Source organism: Cydia amplana, chromosome 15, assembly GCF_948474715.1.
Source record: "Cydia amplana chromosome 15, ilCydAmpl1.1, whole genome shotgun sequence".
Lineage (NCBI taxonomy): Eukaryota > Metazoa > Arthropoda > Insecta > Lepidoptera > Tortricidae > Cydia > Cydia amplana.
This window is the reverse complement of record NC_086083.1, coordinates 17,275,138-17,292,357: the sequence shown is the minus strand read 5'-3', so window position 1 is coordinate 17,292,357 and position 17,220 is coordinate 17,275,138. Positions and strand designations below refer to the sequence as shown.

At 42.3% G+C, this 17,220-nt stretch overlaps 1 protein-coding gene across 1 annotated transcript in view; it reads right to left on the bottom strand.

Moving 5' to 3' along the window:
- LOC134654481 (rho GTPase-activating protein 26) overlaps positions 1-17,220 on the bottom strand; it is a 63,951-nt gene that overhangs the window by 36,133 nt on the left and 10,598 nt on the right. Inside the window, exons 3-4 of the mRNA XM_063509923.1 lie at positions 10,952-11,109; positions 3,582-3,653 (exon numbers count right to left, since the gene is read on the bottom strand). Coding sequence (XP_063365993.1) covers positions 3,582-3,653; positions 10,952-11,109 — 230 coding nt within the window. The remainder of the gene's footprint in view (positions 1-3,581; positions 3,654-10,951; positions 11,110-17,220) is intronic.

Sequence of the window (17,220 nt, the reverse complement as noted above, 5' to 3'; positions counted from 1 at the left end):
GTTCTTGTGGGGGTTGTGGTGGGGATTTTTTCTTCGCCGTTTACAAAAAGCCTGTTGTTTTTGATAATAGCGTGCTTACCTTCGCGTCGCGCACTAAGCATATATTCTTTGAGTTGATGTCTTTTTAATAATTCTTCCCTACTCATGATGTCAGAAACAGCGTAACCACTATTTCTAAATTGGAATGAATTTTCAATTAGGTATCTCTTCATACGGCTACTTATAAGTTCGACAATTATAGGGCGACGGCGGGACCCTGGTTTGCCTATCCGCTTCACCGACTCAATATAGCCATTTATATCGACATTTAGTATATCTGCGAACATATTGCTAATGCGAAAACATATATCTGGTTCACTTTCTCTATAATGTTCGTCAAGTCCATGTAGTACAATTTTTCTTTGGTCATTGTAAGAGATTGTTGCACTTGAGTTCTCGAATCGACTTTGTAGCTCTCTCAATTCTAATTGGAGTTTTTCATTTTGCTGTTCAAGAGTAGTTATTTTTTCTTTAGTGCTATTGAGTTGTTGCGCCAGGTTTTGTTGCTGCATCTGAATAGTATTATTTGTATGTGTGAATTCCAGTGTTAACTTTTTAATCGCTTGATTTATTTCTGTCTGGATCATTATTTTGATTGTTTTATTAAATTCAGACAATTTCGAGTCCAAAATTTCATTTGTTTCAGCTAATTTTGAATCTAAAATTTTGTTGTTTTGCGTTAATTTTGAGTCCAGAAGTTTACTAATTTGCTCTAGGGTAGCGTTTGCATTTTCACTTCGGGGCGAACATTCCAAATTCGTATTGCTTGGTGTTTGTGTCAGATAGTCCATCGCGATGCCATCTACTGACATGTCTGTGTCGTCCATAGTTGACGTGTCTAAAGTCTTCCGAACTGGTGTGTGGTCGTATTTCCTCCTTGCCGTAACGTTTTCGCATAACGGGCAGCGCCATGAGCGTTTAAGCTCATGCTGTTTTTCTCTGAAGGCAGCAGACGTTATCAGTAGGCATTGGTAGTGATATTTATCTCTGCATCCGATGCAAGACAACGTCTCGTTTTCTTTTAGAGGATTTGGGCAAGCCACGCAATTCATTTTACCCTTTTTTTAATTTAAACTTGCTTTTAGCGCCTTTTGCGGCAAGTAGCGGAACTAGATTTATATAGATTTTTTAGTAATCCCTGCGGCGAATAGCGGAACTAGAATCTGCATAAAATTGTACGTATACAGTAGCGACACCTGTGGCCACTAAACGGAATTAACCTGGAACTGTCGGTAGAGCAGATCAATTTATTGTAGTTATTCTACTCTCCACTAGATGGCGCTACAAATAGTCGTTAATTTACAGTTATATTCCTTTGTTTGATAATAATTGCGTTTTTAATGGAAATATGTCCTTCAGTTTGTTGGAAATAGTTGACACTTTGTTAGATATGGCAGTATAGTATAGAAAAACTAGACTTTCACTTTTCGAAAAATAGTTATTTCCACAAAAAGGTCACTGGTGTTATTTTAGTTTATTAAACAGTTTTTCGCACTTTGGGTCTATGTTCACTTCACACTTTTATTTTATTCGGTGTATTGGCGTTCACAGTTTCTTTTTATTGACTTTTTATATAGAAAAGCACGGAAATACATTTTTTAAAGTAAATTCAATACAGAGACGATGTTAATCGTGACAGCCAGCGCCATCTATATGGCATATCAAAGGAAGAACCCGTATTATTTCATCAATTAAAAAAGTTTTTAAACTTTTACGACCTTTTTCCTTTAAAATCGGCGTCATAGTTTTAAAACAAACGAAACAAATATATCCCTACTGCTACAAAGTCCATTTGGCTTTGCCGCAGTCAGGTTAAAAGAGTGCGTACCAACTACCAAGTTGTCGGTTCATCTGTATATGTTAGACAGTTGTACCTACTTCCGCTGCAGCTCACGTGTCCTAATCACGGCGGAATGCGCGCGCACATCTCGGGCGGACGCAGATGCGCTTTTGTCAGCGCCTGCGCCGCGCATATTACGCTATACGTCACACCCAACCACATTGACCTGGACTGGACCTTATGTCTTGGTAATACGGTTTACGCATTGTCAACTGACAGTGTGAATACTACGTCACTCATTCACGGCGAGCGGCGGAGCGTTCGCGCTAATGCCTAACGCCCATACAGGAGAAACTAATAAGTATCATAGTCATTTTACAGCATTTGTACTTTCAAAGGTAGACAATTATGACGTTAAATCTTTATACAGTTAACTGATCATTCGTAAACCTTAGTGTATAGAGATAAGGTCTAACAATTGCAGTTAAGAGTGTTGCTGTTTTAATGGTTGCACAGTAAATTTGAATGTATTAGTCGTGATATTCACTTGGTCTTTTTATTGTGGCTTCATTTTGTAGGTACAACAACTACAACACACCTGATGACAAAATACAATGGACACACTAATAGTAGATGATGGTGGAGCTAATGTGACACCAGAGTCGTGTTTTTATAAATGTTATAGAGTATGAGAGGAGGCCTGTGCCCAGCATCAGCAGTGGGACGTATATAGGCTGGTTTTTTTTATAGAATATAGTTATAATATACTTAGAGGTTATTACCTCGCGCACGTTAATGATCTCACGCGACCGAACATATTAGCTATCAATTAGAGATTGAACTGCGCGATAAGATCGCATAGCAATAGTACCGCATCGTTAAACTACAAGCGCACGTGAAGGCACGTCGCGTGTTGCATATTGTACGCCATACTGGGAATAGGTATGTAGTCGCACGACTTTGGAGGTCGAGCATAACCTCAGTAATACCTAAGGTTCACGAATACATAATTAAGTACATAGTTAGTTATTTATCATGCCGCGATCAGAAAGGGATTAGAAATAACAGATTTCCATACACTTACGTCAAAATCAATATGGATTGACAGCTATCTCAATCCCTTTCTAATCGCGATTCAGTAATATACAGTATAGCCGCGCTAATTCGGACCCCTCCGTAATCTGGTGATCCCTGTAATCCAGACGTCTCGAGGCTGGTGCACTGCCTTTGATAAAGCCTCACCAGTAATATATGACCATTGTCAAGAGGGCGCTGTTTATTCCCATGTGAAAAAAATAGTTCTAGTGAAATTCCGCAACATGGCGCGTGATCATATATTCCTGGTCAGGCTTTACTTAGCTCGATGAAATTTGTTCCCCGACTAAGAGTGCATTCGAAATCAGGTGCGAAAACTTAAAGCAGAAGACTTGGTGACTTATTTACCTGCTGCTGCATGTTGTGTTCCAATTAAGTGATTTTTATTACATAAACAAAATTTGAGATGATAATCCGGAAACGGAAACCTCTGTAATACGTTTATGGCCTGTTTTTTGCCCTCCGGATTAGCGAAGTCCTACTGTATGTAAGAGTGTCGTCTACTGTGACAGTCACCCGCTATAAAACCTTGCACAACAAAGTGCGTCAAAGTATCTGGCCTTGCCACTGCTATGCTATTCCAATTCATGCAAGTATTCGATCAAATCCAGGGTCACACTTTCTACGTATAAAATGAAACCACAGAATAGAAAAATGTATATCTCACCTTGACGGCGCCGATGTGCTCCTTCCGGAACCTCTCCAGCGGCGCGATGATCTGCTCGTGCGCACGCCCCAGCTGCAACAAACAAACATAAGTACTATATTACAATTACACAATTACCTAGACAAACAGTCATGTAGCCTATTTGAGCCAAGTTTTAATGCAATAAGGTTTAGAAATGCCCAGCTAAATCTATATTAGGTACATAACGATGTAAAGAGAAAGAGGATTGTCGACAAGTCGCCCATTACATATATACCTCGACCTCGTAATCTGGACAAATGAATCCGACCGGGATAATTGAGCGTGTAGTGGGCCGGGCCCGCGGGTGGGCATCCAGCAGGTAGTGTTAGGACACTACAGCTATACTGACAGTAATAAGTTCGACGTTCAATGCCGCAAAGCAGAGATTTGTGTAACTTCCAGACAAAAGTATTTCAACAAATTTGAGGTAAACATAACAGATGCAAATTAACACCACTCGTATGTTAAATATTATTATCAATAAATATACCCGGCGTGTTTCTGTAAAGACGCGTTTTAGTGATCACGATCAGCCGTTAAAATGTGAACTAATTGCAGTTTTTAGAATATTACCAAATGAAATGCCCTATGGAACTCAAAAGATATTTATAGTAGCTAATAATTATAGTAGCTAGCAGCACGGAGGCAAAGCTTGCAGCAACGGTTCCTATTTTGTCCATCGTGGCGGCCATCCGCGATTTAAATGCCGATTCAACGAGTGTGTACATGGTGTGCTCTCGTCGAGAGCTTAATTTTCACCCGAGGCTCTCACCGAGTGTGTAAAAAGACGGGTATTCTATCTCGCGTGCGAGATACTGCCGCAGCGGATCTGTGCTAAAGCGCACTGGTGGACATTCCATCAAAGACTCAAGTACAACCCAACCCAAGTTAAACCATTTACAGGTCACCTGTCAAGTGATACCTTGACTTGATTCAGCCCTTTTCCATTCAGCAATCCACAGTTTTACCCTATTGTCTTTGTAGAACAACAATGCGTTATCTAACCATAGTGCGCACAGCTGAGCAAACCTCGTACCCGAGGTGCGCCTTCGCCTTCATTGTGGTTTCATTAACAACGAGCATGAGTGAACACTATCTACGTACCGTAACAAACCCGATTATACATTGCATACGCCATTTACATTCACACAGAAAAACCTTACGTCGTTCCTACAATGAGATTATCGGTTGGTCAATCAACAATGTTAATTGTCAGGGGTATGTCAATGAAGTAATTCCAAATGTATTAGGTAAAATTTTCAAACCAAAATGTTTCGCCAAACTGAGAAGGAGTTTGTTGGCGATGCTTTTAAAAAATATTTATCTCCAACTTTGTTAGTCATTTTTATAAGTTTAGTGAACTTACCTGCTTACCAATTATAGATTATTCTGAGTAGGTACTACATTCACAGTATTTGCTGTACCTTCGTAGTATGCACACGTGCCTACAAGGCGAGTAAAGATATCTGTTCGGAAGGTAACGTAAACATATAATCAGTATACACACCGTAGGCCAGGCGAAGCCGCGATGTTTATGGCGCACGAACGAGGATGGAACGAGGTATTAGCGGCAGACTTCATTTATCAAAGCTATCTGGTTCCCATTGGCCTTCGATTCTAAAAGAGGTGTAAGTAGCCCAAGTCCTGGAGCACGTATACGACCTACATATTGGGCAGTTGTTTACGCTTTAGTTCAAAACGTTCACTTTACCATAGACTGACCGGTACAAGCTTATCCCTTCTCTACGTATGTTGTTACGAGTCTGGGGGCCTACTTAGACCGGAAACTAGACTACATTTGAGTAAATGGTCAGCTTTCCGCACTATCAGTAAACAAGCGGACGGGAGTAAATAAATGGCGCGCGCAATATTAACCATACCTACGTGCCAAATAGTTTCCCGATATAGTGGCTAATATAGTTCCTGATCGCTGATCTATGGCGGATATGATCGGGATATGTCGGATAACCGACATAAACGGACACCGGAGAGACTATACATATACAGTTAAACATTTCGACATAGCGCCTGTCTAAGATCTAGTCTAGATCTCGCGAGTGTGTTATGTAAGTTATGTTGCTAGTAATTGTTCATAATTATGACAAAATAATAATTGCAATCATACTCTATGCAACGTCGTCATTTTTGCGTCAACAGCATGAAAAGTACGGGCCCTGTATCATAAATAATAGAATAGGACCTTAGGCTTAGCACACACTGCGGTTTTTTTCTTGCGGTTGCGGTCAAAATGTAGCAAGTTGCGTGCGTGCGCTTATATAGAATGCCGTACGTTACATTTTTTGCGGTAGCGGAACCGCTTTTTAAAAACCGCAGTGCGTGCTAAGCCTTAGACCCTAAACTAAACTCTAACAGTTCAGCGACCCATCCCATAGCTAATCTTGATTTCCATCTCGAATTTGTCGGAGTTATGTCAAAAAATATAGCGTTTGTACCATCGCCCACACTGTCAACTGTCCATCGGTAAACAATTTTACAAAAAAAAAAGCGGCCAAGTGCGAGTCGGACTCGCCCATGAAGGGTTCCGTATTTAGGCGATTTATGACGTATAAAAAAAAACTATTTACTAGATCTCGTTCAAACCAATTTTCGGTGGAAGTTTACATGGTAATGTACATCATATATTTTTTTTAGTTTTATCATTCTCTTATTTTAGAAGTTACAGGGGGGGGGACACACATTTTACCACTTTGGAAGTGTCTCTCGTGCAAACTATTCAGTTTAGAAAAAAATGATATTAGAAACCTCAATATCATTTTTGAAGACCTATCCATAGATACCCCACACGTATGGGTTTGATGAAAAAAATTTTTTTGAGTTTCAGTTCGAAGTATGGGGAACCCCAAAAATGTATTGTTTTTTTCTATTTTTGTGTGAAAATCTTAATGCGGTTCACAGAATACATCTACTTACCAAGTTTCAACAGTATAGTCCTTATACTTTCGGAGAAAAGTGGCTGTGACATACGGACGGACAGACAGACGGACAGACGGACAGACGGACAGACAGACAGACAGACATGACGAATCTATAAGGGTTCCGTTTTTTGCCATTTGGCTACGGAACCCTAAAAAGGCATAAGGAAAATATATTACCAGGGCTGGGGGCACCTGTTTGTTACAGTGACCCAGTGACACGAAGTGAATAGTGTGGCGCGTGTTACTATAATGTAAATGTTATACGCATTGTCAACTGGCGACTGCACATGACCGTGACAGCAGGCACAAGCATATTGCATGCGTCAGCGCCGGCGCCGGCGGCGATAACGACCATATCACCGGCAGCGGCGAGCCGAGCACCGAGCAACATCATTCGACGCCTTAATACCTAATTAATAATCGTGAAACGTTCATACCGCACGAGCGCTTAATCCTTTAATCCATATTTGTTGCCGAGACCTCAATGACCGCATGTAATTTGGTCACCGCGATCACTTTCGTTGGGATTACGTCACCAACAGTTGACACTCTTGCACCTATGACGTAAGCTCCATGCAGTCATTGACCACATCCTTGTAACGGGAGCGGGCATTAAGAACTCGCTTCCGCGGATATAGTCGCTCAGGTATATCGGATATCGGAGCAGCCGAGGTGCTCAAAAATATCTGAACGCGGACTCTAACGCCTCGACAATAAAGGCGTGTTCAGGTGATATTTGAACCCAATCAGCTACAGTAGGCGCTTTTCGTGGGTGTATTCCCTGCATAAATCTCGAAAACTACAGTCAAACACAATAATTATTTTGTGTAAGAGAGCAGCACAAATAACCAAGAGCCAACGACAGTAACCAGTAGTGGGCGATCGATGTTGACCGGGCTAAGTAAGTACATAGCGGCCAGAGCGGGTCAACGAGTGTTATGTCGGTGTCCGACATACCCTCACCCTCGCTCGTGTCGCTGAACTCGTTAGTATTCCGAGTGCGCGGGCGCACGGCCGGGCCGGTGTCGGCGGAGGAAAGTGAGAGTGAGCCCGATTACGTTATGCAGACCGGTTGATAACAACAATCATAACAATATCAAACGTTGAATCATCTTACTGTCGAGGGAACCCCACTAATACATATGTATAATAATAAAGAACACGTTTCTATTCGACATTCGTCATGGGATAAATCAGAGTAGTCAAGATGTTCACAAACATTAGAGCAAACCTATAATTTTTTCGCCAAATGATATCAGAGTTGAATACCAGGATTCTCTTTGCGCGGGCTAGTCAATTAAGCCGTTTTAGGCAATGTTTGATGATGAGCAGCTCTATTAGCATTATGGTTCACTATGGCTATGAACTTGTGGAGGTACTTAGTGACTTTTGCTTGTCATCTGACGAAATGTTATTTATTATTAAATTAGTCATGTTCTTAAAACTCACGTTTACCAACTACCATGATTTATGTACATATATACGCCCTCAATCGATGTATTAGGTTTCTTGATTGTATGGTTGATGATTTATATGACAGGTTTAATTTCGGATATAATATAATCAGGAGCGGGCGGCCGAACGGAATAAGTTAAACGCCAGCTAACCATTCTTCCTAGCCGTTATATATGGTTTAGGTACGCCCGATCCAATTGGTCTCCACCAGTGTTTTAGTTGCCCATTTATGAAGGTCAGCAACGTATTACGTTCTTCGAGAAATATGAAGTCGATAAGTAATACGGTACGGTACGGGTCAGATGGCAGTCGCTTTCGTAAAAACTAGTGCCCATGCCAATTACTGGGATTAGTTGCCAAGCGGACCCCAGGCTCCCATGAGCCGTGGCAAATGGCCGGGACAACGCGAGGATGATGATGATGATGAAGTAATACGGTAACCAACAACGATGTCTGCCATGTTAAACATCGTCCCATACAAATTGGGCCATCCGATGCCGGCAATTACCGTGATCAGTTCGGCCGCTCGTTAAGGAAACATGCTATACTTAATACATGTACCATCGATGATACGGACATTTAACCATTTATAAACCATATTGCAGCGAAATAAGGGCTACCAATAGTCAAATAACCTAGCGCAAGCGCTTGCAGGTGTAAACATCTTTATCGAAGTAGGAAAATATCACGCGGCCGTTTAGGCAGTATCATCTACATTTTAGTTGCATTGCAGCCCGGCTAAACGCAACACTGTAAAACGTCGAGCAGTTTTGTTCTTGTTTTGTTAGAGTATTTTATGACTACACGTGTAGGTAGTAGGTACATAAAACTTACATTTACTTAATTTTAGAGTCGAGCCAGACGTACGGATAAGTTGTTTACGTACCGTACCATACCATACCATACGTCTGACCATACGCTTAGGGGTCATTCATACAAACATATTGTAAAAATAATGATTAATTCTAACAGTATTTCCCAAATACATGAGGCTAATAATTCTGGCATTTAAGTTGTACTGAATGTTGTATGTACATATTGTATTAAATGGCGCTGGTAAGCGATGAATACCTCTGATCTGACTGCACATGCAGGCTGCGCCGGCGCGGCCTTCACACGAGGACGCGAGGACGCGACACTATACACAATGCATTCCGACGGTTACCATTCGAACTAGGTATAGTATTAGTAGCTGTATAGTGTGGTAGTAGCTAGTGGTAGGCCTGTACACGCGCCCCGGGCCGGAGTTTGCAACCACCTGCCTATCGCTCGAATCTGTAAGAGCTAATAGAGTATAGAGTATAGACTCTTTCCAGATAGATTTTTGTAGATTGACCCGCCTGTTGCTATCTCTATTGCACGCGTATAATTATATTGCTGTAAAAATCGCACTGTGACATTGACAACCGGCATCATAGGCGGGGCAGCAATATAATTGTGATCGATCGATGAGAGATCGTTTATTCAAGATCATTTTTGGCAGGCTAATTTGTTACTATCGGTAGTATCGGTAGCAAAAACGATCTAGCAATACTTCGTGTAAATTAACAATATGTATTAAATGAAAGGGATTGTAAAGATATTAAATTTTGAATAGTGGAAGTGAAGCAGACTAATTGTAATTTCGTAACAACCGCTGATATACTCGAACAGCAAGTGAATTCGTTTCGGGCTTCGTTGTGAACGGAAGGTTAGTAAAGTAAACAAACTCACAAGTTGCCCCGTTGTTTGCGTTGCGTCCTTGCCTTGCTTCTCTCTAGCCCCAATCTCCGTTATTTACTTTACGACACGTCACAAGAGAAAGGGAGAAGGGTGAACTACTCGCGAACAAACGTTCATTCATGCAACTACCGAAATTCCATAACCATTGTCAAACGCGCTCAACACTGTCGCCGTTCCTTATCGGGCTACTTTCTTAAGCGACTGAACATCGTTGGACCTTAAAGCTTTGTAATAGGGTTCCTTTACGAACTGTCACTTAAATGTGAGAACGATGATACAGTCGCCATCAGATATATCGGAGCGGCCAAGGTGCTCAGAAATATATAAATTCGCCTCTATTGACAAAAGCAATCAGCAACAGCAACTCATATTGTTAAACCTTATCTCGGTGCACTAAGGTTTACAATTTGACAATTTAACGTGTGAACGATGTTTCGTCTGCGTCTACATTGTTAGGAATGAGGATGTGCGTAACGTCTCGCTACTCTTGCTAATGGAACGGAAAAACAATGCAATTTTTATAGAGATTTCAAAGGAATAGTGGTCTTTACATTTTGTAAACAACGCTTGACACACGAAAGAAGAGGTGTGTTTAGGTAGAGTCTGATTGCAGACGCAGAGATTGTATTAGACAGACGCCATACAAAGAATTTTATCAGCAAATTAACATAGATTAGCTTTTATTATTACCGATATAAAACCACTGTCGTATTCTTGTGTAATCATTGGACTGAAAATATAAAGATAAAGTATGACGAGGAAACCAGCCGTTTATTTATACTGTCTCAAACCTCATAAAGATTGGGCCCTAAAACGGAGGTAAGTTCTCAGTTAGAAGCCGCGCAGTACAGTTCCCTCCTACATACCTAGAAGCGGCGTGGGCGTGGCTTCACTGTACAGTCACCTGCAAAATATCTGACACGATCTTATATGTGTAGAGCCATAAGAGCGTGTCACATATGTTTGCGTCTTTTGATTTGAAGAGTAACATATAATTGCAGGTGACTGTACGTTCTGGTATGAAATGCAACACACACTATATGAATCTTAACCAATTGTGGTTAACTAGCTGTGTCGATAGTCGACACAGCTAGTTTAAAGGGTGATGGGACCAAGTCCAGTATATACGCTGACAGACTGGGTTCGCATGTTTGCAACGTCCAAGCGGCAAGCACTAACCATCGCCTTGCTACTGTTTCTGTATATGTATGTATGTATGTATGTATACTGACTGACCATGCGCTCGCGCTCGTCCTCGATGGTCCGCATGAGCTTGGCGAAGTGGTGGAGGGAGTGCGAGATGACGCGCTCGTCCTCCGTCATGGAGGCGCCGATGCACGCGAACTCGAAGTTTTCCATGCTGCCCGCCAACGCCAGCTGGGCCGCGCCCAGTCCTGTGGAAGATACAACATAATACATCAATGGGTGGGCATCAGCAGCTCGGTCTGTGGACACGTGTCTCGCCCGAGGCAGTGCAGCCCGTCTCCATAGACCGACCTACTTCACGCGACAATTTCCTCGCGAGGTGGCTCGTTCTTTGTTGGACCCGCTTACTTTTAAGGAACGAAAAGGAAAAACAAAACAACAGAGCAGACAGAAGAAATGTAAAACCAGGGGACCAATTCACGAAAGCTTGTAGCGATACTTGTAATTGCGGAAGTCTCTTTTTAAGTCTCCTTAGTAGAAATTTCCTTTTGTTTTATAACTAGAAAATTTCGTGTAATGAAATAGAAATAGAAATATCGTTTATTTACCAGAAATGTGGTAATGTAACGAACCCTAATGCTTGCACTTGCAAAGCGCGTTTTCGCCTTATCTCTTGGAAATATTTTTCGGGTGTGGGTACTTCAAGTTTACATTTTGCCTTTTATATCATCCATAATACAGTTTACTCACTCTAAAAAGTCTCAAGTGAAAATATTGCAAGACAATAAATAATAATGACAATAAAACAACTCACGCTCTGCCAGTCGCGTGTCCCGCACCCGCATAAAAACAATTTAATGGTAAGAGTAAGTAACCAAGTTATTATCTTGTAATGTTCTAATGCAAGGATTGGTAAACTTTCACGCACTGCATAAGTGAGTAAAGGTAAAGGCATGCCCTTCCATTCAGTTTCAAGGCGAGCGTCGGCAGGTGACAGCCGGAGCACACCGGTCACGACTCACGACACTACATAGTTCATGTGTCAAGACCCTTTTCCTTGACTCTACTACAAAAGCTTCATAGATAGACTAGTAGATAGCACGCGGGTTTAGTTTCAATTGCGGCAAATTATTAAACCACTTAGACCACAGACCACTATAAAACTGATGATTTCTACTGCGGTTGGCTTGGCTCTTCTCAACGGCAACCGATTTACAGCGGAAACTAATTACACTTATACAAGTAGCTACTTTATTCTGTCTGTCTGTCTAACTAATATTCGATTGAATTCTGATTTGGCCTGTCCTCCACATCGAACCCGGAGTCCGCGTTATAAACCTAATCCCAAGTGTTACCGCAGGCTAGTAGATTTTACGAATAGTAGACGTATTAAGTACCATCTGACCTAACTACTAACCAACGCTAGAACATCAAATGATAATATGTACATATTTTCCAAGAATTCATAAGCACGAGCTTGAGTTTTAAACAAAAACCTCCGGTTTAGAAGATTCACTATTCGGGACGCTAAGCTACCAACGCTTCAGCTATTTGCGTTGACAAATATCTATGTGTCTTCATGAGGAGAGAGCAGAGAGCAGAATATTTAGAACTAGGAGCATCACTAACCAGTGTTTATTACAAAAAACCCTCAAGCTGGCTCTCATTTAAATCGGAAGCAGTAATAATAGTTGAGTATGAGCTGAAATGAGTGTGTCAGTGACCCCGCCCACGGTAGACAGGACTCCTTTTACAGCTAAGCTAATGAGCGTTTCTAGTCTCTTCACATTGAAAAGGTGATGGCGCTGGCGTTATATATAAATAAATACCTGTACATATTGTTAACAAGTACCGTTTAAAACTATAGCGACCTAACTACAGTCGGACCAATAAGCTAACTTGCACAAAATTCGCAGTGACAGTGTGATCATGTCACCATAAACGTCACATTTCTAAGAAAATATGACTTTATTTCGGCCTTTGCACATCCACCTTAGTCACGTCAAAGTCGGTGGAAAGATAGCGAAGACTCGCCTACCTACCTACCTACCTACTCGTATTTTTCCTACAAAATCTCCATCGTTTTGGAAGTCAATAAAATAGGTAACCAACGATTAGTCGTGATGCTACGGTAGAAAACACAAATCAAAGCACAATCAAGGCACTTTTAAATTTTCGACAAATATGCATACTCAGAATATCAAAGCCGCATTAATTAAAAAGTAATTATGTATGTTTAATGAAGTAATATTACATATCGTAACGTTCATTTTGGTTAGAGACCGCATACTAATTCTTGTGTGGAAACTGGTTCGTATTGCACGTCTCAAAAAAGTCGATGGACTTTGTCATGCATTACCTGAATATTTTGTATTTTTATGTCGGTATTTTCAACATACATACATAATTTTACAATTGCACGTACCTAGAGCCGCGTAAAATAAGAGAGTGGAATATCTTTTGCACGCTTCGTTTTGTACAATATTAAATATTGCAGGTGACCGTGTCTGTAAAATGTACGCAGATCCTGCCCACTTCACGATAAAAACAGAACGTCAGACAAAAAGTCAGAAGCAATGAAACTGCAAACTGCGTACATATTTTGAGGAATATACTTATTTATTAATATATTTTATTGTCAAGTTCTGTTTGTATGTAGGTTCATGTCATGCTCAATGTAGTTGTGTGTACATTTGAACAAATAGGTAAATAATTGTAGATACTGATCTTCATACATTGGTAAGTATTAAGTAAGTAAGATGACGTCAGATCGTCCCACGAGCATTACGTGAACGTCAACAAACATGAGCGGATTTGTCGCGTGTTCGCTTATTTATGGTAATCGGATGAGTCAACGGTCAAAGCGGAGCGGGTAAAGTTCATATTACCTTTCAATAAACCTTATCTCGTTGGAAAAAGGTGGCTGAACGGTCCGTTAAATAATGGATAATGGTATATTAGTCAATGGAAACGTTATCAATTGGTAGTCGTTTTATAGTACGGCCCTTCTGAGGTGAACTTTTCGCTTCAAACCTTAATCTTTCAAACAAAGGCCATTGTCTCTATTATCGCAAAACCGCTAGCTCCAGACTTAGCACGTGCCAGTACAACATTCATTTTGAAAAACAACCGGTATCGTCATAGTATTAAGGGTCAAATTTAATGTCACTGATATTCTAGATATTACGTTTTGGTAGTGTAGGACGATAGACCGCCCCGAAGCGATACGGCACTCATATTATTTTGATACTTAGTGTGGTGTTAAAAATGAAACGTGGTTATTTATTATATTGTTTTATTTAAATTATTAGCTTGCGGTGGTAAATGTAATAATTTACAAAGATGCAGCTGCAAGCATTGTTATTTTTTCTTATCTTAAAAATACTGTGAAATTAACACCTCTGATGTGATGCCGACGCATAGTGACAATAAAAACACTGATAAGGATTTGCGACCTGACCACTATTGTTTTCCATACCTAAATACAATAGGTTTATGAGAAGAGCGGTTGGATCCGTGTGCATGAAAAGTGGGGCACATTATTTTATCATTTAGCGACCTTAAATCAGGCTTTAGTCGGTTTCTAATATCGTAACCGTGTGCTTTGTGTTATTTATAATAATAATAATATATCATTTATTGTCAGGCAACTAAGGCCCATAGATACATACCTTACAAACTAACATACATACAATAATAATAACCTTACAAGCTAAAAATTATTTCGGCGACACTGAGGTTTTCTGCTGTGTCGCATGTTCAGGTGTAGGATTTGGCAGATTCCCACGGCGGATTTATATAAGTACTCTGCCCGATATTGTTAAAAACTTGACGACCTGCTTACGTGACCCTGGATTATGATTGCATACTGTTTGGATTTTTGTGCGACAGAGAGAGTTGAATAACGACTAATTTAGCTGGCTTTTTCTTGCTATCCCAACTTTATTTGCAACAAAAATCATTTTCACTTGTAATATATTATTTTTGATTGTTGAAACTTATTAATGTTAAATTTACATTATTACCTTAGATTTTGTTATATATAGTACATTATTGCAGAGGCCGGGAAAGGGCAATTCGTGGATGAGTTTCGATTTTGTCGGACGACGCGAAGCGGAAAAAAAAAAAAAAAAAAAAAAAAAATGACGCTGTCAACGTCAGTCGTGTTTTTGTAAAATCTCTTAAGATATTTTCTAGATTTTGTATTTACATGTTGCTTTCTACATTAATTTTGCAAAAAATATAGCCCCAGACTGCTACATACTATTATGTATATATACGGGTTATAATCGACCATGGAAAATAATGTTCAACATGTATGACAAAACTCCCTAAACGAAAATGCAAACGAGAAGCAAAACACGAGCTCAACTAGCGTCTCCACGAAACGCACGCCCACCACCCCCGTCCGCATCATCATCCGTCTCCTCGCAATCGGGCGATGATTTCGCCACTGCGCCCGATACCAGCACCAGCGAGTCGAGCGACGAGTGCGGGCCGCCGCCGCCGCCGCCACGACCACCTGCGCGACGAGGGCGGCCACCGCTGCCGGCACGCTTGGGGCCTGCGGGACATCCTGCCCCGCCCACGGCTCCCGCTGCCGGTGGTATAGTGCGACGCATGAGATGGACTCGACAAATGAACGAGAACGTCATGCGCGCCTATTATGGGGCTACAGAGGGGGGAACACAACTATCCGCCTATCGTTCAAGAATACTGCCTCTGTTTCAGGCTCTTGAACCCACCATCACCGTGTCGGAGCAGCGACTATCGGATCAGGTGCGCGTCATTCAGCGGCTAAAGCGGCTGGATGACACGACACTTGATCGGCTTCGCCTGGAGGCTCTCTCTGCTTGCGCGGCCTCCACCTCGGCGCGGGACCCGCCCGCGACGTCGCCGAATCCGGTGCCCGCACCCGACCGGGCACCGAGGGTACCGCGGGTGGATCTCAACGCCGACGAGGAGGAGATCGCGCAGAGTGTGAGTAGTACAGCCAATGAGCAACTGAGGAGGACTCTGGATGAGGCGATTACGCAGTATCGCTCCACTCCCAACACTAGGCCACGATTACCACGTTTGCCTATGAATAGACGCAATCTAGCGCTAATGGGAGCCCTAAATGCTTTACTAGAGCCATATCTACGGACTAGTAAAGATTTAGATGATACGCACGCGATCATGTATTGCGGAGCCATCGCGGCGTGCCGTGTTGCACGAGTCAAGTTTCCGGACTCTGAACGTGCACCTAGGACTGCCGGAGGTGCCCCCGCATGGCAAATACGGATCGAGCGACGTATCAGCTCCTTTAGGACTCTTATCGCAAAGCTGATCTGCTTCAGGGGGGGCAACAATCGCCCCCGAGTAATGCGCTTTGTAAACCAGGCGTTCGCGGGGACGGATATCAGGCCCCGCGACTACATGGCCAACGTTATGGAGCGCATCGACTTTCTAAAGCAGAAAGTCTATGCATGGGCAAACCGTATTCGCCGCTACAGAGAGCGTGTGGATCGATTCCAGCAGAATCGTCTTTTCCAGAGTGACCAAAGGAAGGTGTACCGAAAGTGGGAGGAAACCAACCTTCGTGAGCCCGACACGCAGCCGCCGGATCCTACTGTCATGACTGACTTCTGGCGTAGCATCTGGTCGGTGCCTGTCGGACACACCGAGGGGGGTTGGATGAATGTTGTCGAGCGTGAGTGCGAGTCCATCGAACCTATGGGGGTAGTCACTATCACCCCCGATGACGTAAGTTGTGCCATCCGCACGGCCCAGAACTGGAAAAGTCCTGGGCCGGATGGATTGCACAACTTTTGGCTAAAATGGTTCCGATGCTCGCACTCGTGCTTGGCAGCACAATTTCAACAAGCCCTCGAGCTTGGTTCTCTCCCACCTTCCTTAACAACTGGTGTCACCTTCCTGCTCTATAAGTCCGGTAGTACCACGGAAGCGAAGAATTACAGACCCATCACGTGCTTACCTACACTCTATAAGCTCCTTACATCCATTTTGAGAACAAAAATCAACGCGCATATTGTCGCTAACAATATTTTGGCCCCTGCTCAAAATGGATGTAGGGTTGGGTCCCGTGGTACTAAAGAGCTCCTCCTCATAGACATGACCATCTGCCAACAAATCCGGCGGAACAGAGGTGCCCTCTCAGCCGCTTGGATTGACTATAAGAAGGCCTATGATTCGGTGCCTCATTCATGGCTGGGGAGGGTCTTAGAGCTGTATAAAGTTGATGCAGCTTTGAGAGCCTTCCTAAGCGCGTGTATGAGGCAGTGGACCACAGTCCTTCGTCAACCAGGAGGCGGGGATGACCGGCCTGGCCCGCAGGATTTTATAAGGATTGAGCGAGG